Below are 4,026 nucleotides of genomic sequence, written 5' to 3'. Positions count from 1 at the left end.
GCCACTTTTTGATATCTTTCACAGAAAATGAGATATATAGGCTCAAAGTGGACGATCCGGGTGTCGTTCTATTAGAGGTTTTACGGTATCTTAGTTCCTGTAAAGATATAAAAAATCCGCTAACTGATACAATTTTTATCATATTATCATCAACATTTTATCAGTTGACAGATACTTGATATCTATTGAGAGAACTGACTAGTGAGATAACTGAGCTCAAAGTGTGTGTGCATTATATTGAGGGCTTCTGTATCGCTATTCCAGATTTAGTGAACTTGAAAATGTTCAACTTTTTCAGTGTATAGAGAGCTGGTAACCGCTACGCAAAACGCCAAAGCCGGATTCCAAAATCAATTATTGATAATTTCAAATTTGGAGGAAAAACTGAAAGAGAAGGCACAAACGGATAAGGAAGCAATAAGTACACTGGAAGCTGATCTGAAAAAGGCCGACATTTTGTATGAAACAGAGCTGAATGAAAAGAAGAATAGTATGAAGTAATTTGATGAAGAGAGGGATCGATTACAGTTGAAAATCACAATAATGAAGGAATTGGAAAATGAGAAAAGGGAGATTGAAGGAATATGGAATACGAGAAAAGACCAGAATTCGATGGAAAAGAGTTATGAAGAGGAAGTAAAGAAGTTGAAGAATGAGTTGGAGAAATTAGAAAAAGAAACCAAGGAAGTAAACAAAGGGAAAATGATGACCGTCTTTGGGAGCTGGGCTTAAATCTCCAAGAAAACGAGAAATCGGTCAGAATTCGTACTGCTATCAGACAGGAGAAATTGAAAAATGAAATGCTGCATAAGAGATTGAAAGGAGACGCTGTTAAATCAGAATTCCAGTGGTATCAAGATGGTTTCAAAAAAATTGGCGATATCTTCAAAACAGATGGAATTGAGACAGAGGAAAAATACAAGAAGATGATGGAGAAATTGATTGTGATTCAGGACAAATATCAAACTAAAGTTGGTGAGTATTTGTTTTTTCAAGGCTCGGCGTCATTTCGAAACCGCGACATTTCGAAACCGGTCATTTCGAAACTGCGTAACACTTTGAAACCAGGTTTTTCGTAACCAGTCATTCCGAAACTTTTTCTCGGTTTCGAAATGACCGGTTTCGAAATGACTGAATTCGAAGTGTCAAGTCGTTTCGAAATGACTGGTTTCGACGGGTCGCGGTTTCGAACTGACATTCAAATTAAATTTGAATTCTTTCAGTGCTAATGGCTTCCTCCAGCCAAGGCGTTCCAGAACCGTCATCAAGCAATCAGGCTGAAAAATCAGTCCACATGGGCCATGACATGGCACAAAAAAGGCAAATGATCGCTAAAAAGAAGTACCATAAATTGAGAAAGAATATTCGTTTATTCAAAAAGAAAATGGTCCATAAAATGAATAGAATTCGTGTAAATCAAAAAAAAGAAGTTAGAAGATTGAAGGCAAAGGTAGAAAAGGTAAATGAAGCAAAAAGAGAGGTCGAAGAGGCATGGGATGAGGGAAAAGCGAAAATGGATGGAGACGGGTATTTTGATAATTTTGGAGGCAAAAATGAACCACCGTTGGGCAATCTTATGAAAGCCATGCGTCGTGCGCAGGATTTGAACATAAAACTTCGGAAGAGAGGGGAGAAAATTATGGAAGAGCTACAGTACTTCAAAGATAGATTTAGGACAATTATGGATATTGTCGAATCGAAAAGGATTAATAAAGAGGAAAAATATAATCAGATGGTTAAGAAATTTATTGAGATTCAGGAGAAGCAGGATGGTGTTCCATCCACTTTAGGACCACAGCCTGCAAAAAAAAGTGAGTTGTTGAATTCTGAAAACGGGAAAATATGAATAATATGCAGAGAAAACGATAAATCAAGTGTTCAAGCTGGTCTCCATTCCTTCCAGAAGCTTCGTTTTTCTTCGATTTTCTTTTTTTTTGCCCTCTGATCTTGAACCACTTTTCGTCCCAGACCTTTCTCTTTGATTCTGAAAATTTATTTTTTCAACAAATTCCTTCATTTTTCTATTGTCATATCCATCCCCATGATCTTCCTAGAAATACAGAAAATTTTTACACTTCCATTTTCTCACTGCATCCTGCAAATACCAATTTTATCTCGAGATAAATCAATAAAGTACATTTATTATCAACTTTGGAATACCGTAAACACTCTAACAGAATGCCACCCGGACCGTCCACTTTGAGCCTATATATCTCACTTCTTTTGAAAGATATCAAAAAGTTGTCAACCAATAAAATATTTATCATGATATCAGCAACATTTCACTAGCTAGCGACTTTTTGATATCTCTCACAGAAAATGAGATAAATTGGCTCAAGTTTGACGATTCGTGTGGCGTTCTATTAGGATGTTTACAGTAATTTGCCACGTTTCTATAATCAAGACAAAAAAGGGAGCTCTGATTGTGAGTTCTGAAAATTAAAAAAAAACCAATTTTTTTTGGAAATTTTTTCCAAAGTAGATCAAAAGTAGATCATCTGATCTACATACCGGGAATTTTTCAAATCCACATTTTTTTCAGTTTTTGTCCCCATTTTTTATTCTTTTCCATTTTTTGGGATAATTTTTGTAATTTACTTTGTTTCAATTTGATGATTCAAACTCAAAAAAACGTTTAAAAAGTGTTTTTTTTTCAGAAAATTGTCCATGTCAGGCTACGATGAACAGAGTGATGAACAGCTTCCGAATCCTGCAAAATGCACAATGAAATGTTAGTTTTCTGTTTTCGAATCAAAATAGACTTCAGAATTGTTTATAGGTATTGCATTGAATACATCCAACGACGTCAATCGCTCCAAAAAATCAAGTCTACAATTAAGCCGTTCTGAGTGTTCCCTTCTCAAAACACCAAGAGAAAATTTGGAAGAAAGACTCGAAAAATTGAAAATAGACTACAATAAAGCAGGAAAAATTTGCAAGCGTATGGAGAAATTCATCGTAAAACTCAAAGAAGAAATTGAAGCCAAGAATTCAACTGTGAAGAAATTGCTCAGCGAAAAGAAAGATTTACAGTCAAAGCTGAATCGATCGATTAGAAATTGTGATACATTTGAGGAGAAGTTAGAGGATATGGAGGAGGAAAATAGGAAATTGATTGCTCAAATCGCTCATTTGACAAAAGAAAAAATCAAAGAAATTGAGCATTTGGAAGACAAGTTAAAACGTTACGAGGAGCAGTATGAGCTGTCTTTTATCACAAGAAATCGTTTGGGAGTGGAGAATCGAGGATTTGTCAAAATGTCACATGATGAAGTGATTTCCAATCTTTTGGATACAATTTCTAATATGAGAGATTTTTCAAATATAGGCAGTTTCTAGTTTTGATTGTGTTAGAATGATTCTTACAGGTAGAAGAGGACAAAAAGAAAATGCTCCAGGAGCTCAACGAAACAAAGGAGAGACTGGAATCGAAAGTGAGAGAAGTGGCGGTGTTGGAAGCGAAAAATTCATGTCTTGAGGAGCAATCAAAACTGTTGGCGGAGATGAGAAAACGCTTGAGAGCAGGAATTCCAGGATTTGACAGAATGACAATTAATGAGGTCACTTCTCATATCCTTGTGACACCAACTCATGAGCAATTGTCTGGATTAGACAGATCTGAATGTTGAACATTTCATAAAATCGCTGGAAATATCGTCAGAAGACAAAAAGCAAGAATTTAGTGAGTGGTTTTTTGAATTCTCAAAAAATACAGAACAAAAATAAATTATTCAGGAGAATACATAAAGCAAGTGTACCAGAAGGGATATGTCCGTGCTAATGTGGATTTGATAATGCAACAGAGTTTGGCTAAAATCGATAATCAGGAGCGCCAGCAAAGTGAAAGAAACCAAGATGAGCCTGAGGAGAATGTAGAGGAGACGTCTTCTATTCAGGGGCAACAGTATAACAGGTAGATGCTGGAAATTGAAAACATATCCAATTTTTGTTAAATTTCAGACAAATTCCAGCATTCTGACCCCCAATCAAAGCACCCTCCAAATTCTAGAAACCTGAAATCGATAC

At 35.8% G+C, this 4,026-nt stretch overlaps 2 protein-coding genes across 2 annotated transcripts in view; both read left to right on the top strand.

The window, feature by feature from the left end:
• Positions 1-3,629, top strand: part of CBG21421 — a gene marked incomplete at both ends in the record, with an annotated part of 7,591 nt that extends 3,962 nt beyond the window's left edge. Inside the window, 4 exons of the mRNA XM_002646940.1 lie at positions 299-490; positions 1,224-1,811; positions 2,780-3,273; positions 3,369-3,629. Coding sequence (XP_002646986.1) covers positions 299-490; positions 1,224-1,811; positions 2,780-3,273; positions 3,369-3,629 — 1,535 coding nt within the window. The remainder of the gene's footprint in view (positions 1-298; positions 491-1,223; positions 1,812-2,779; positions 3,274-3,368) is intronic.
• Positions 3,630-3,794: 165 nt separating this feature from the next.
• On the top strand, positions 3,795-3,979 carry CBG26206 (the record flags this gene model as incomplete). Its single annotated transcript, XM_045242941.1, has 2 exons — positions 3,795-3,913; positions 3,961-3,979. 2 exons carry the CDS (start codon positions 3,795-3,797, stop codon positions 3,977-3,979), a joined length of 138 nt encoding a protein of 45 aa, XP_045100439.1.
• Between the last annotated feature and the right edge of the window lie 47 nt (positions 3,980-4,026).

The sequence above is a fragment of the Caenorhabditis briggsae genome (assembly GCF_000004555.2).
Source record: "Caenorhabditis briggsae complete genome, chrII, whole genome shotgun sequence".
NCBI lineage: Eukaryota > Metazoa > Nematoda > Chromadorea > Rhabditida > Rhabditidae > Caenorhabditis > Caenorhabditis briggsae.
Note: the sequence above shows the minus strand (reverse complement) of the source record. Positions and strands in the feature narration are given on the sequence as shown.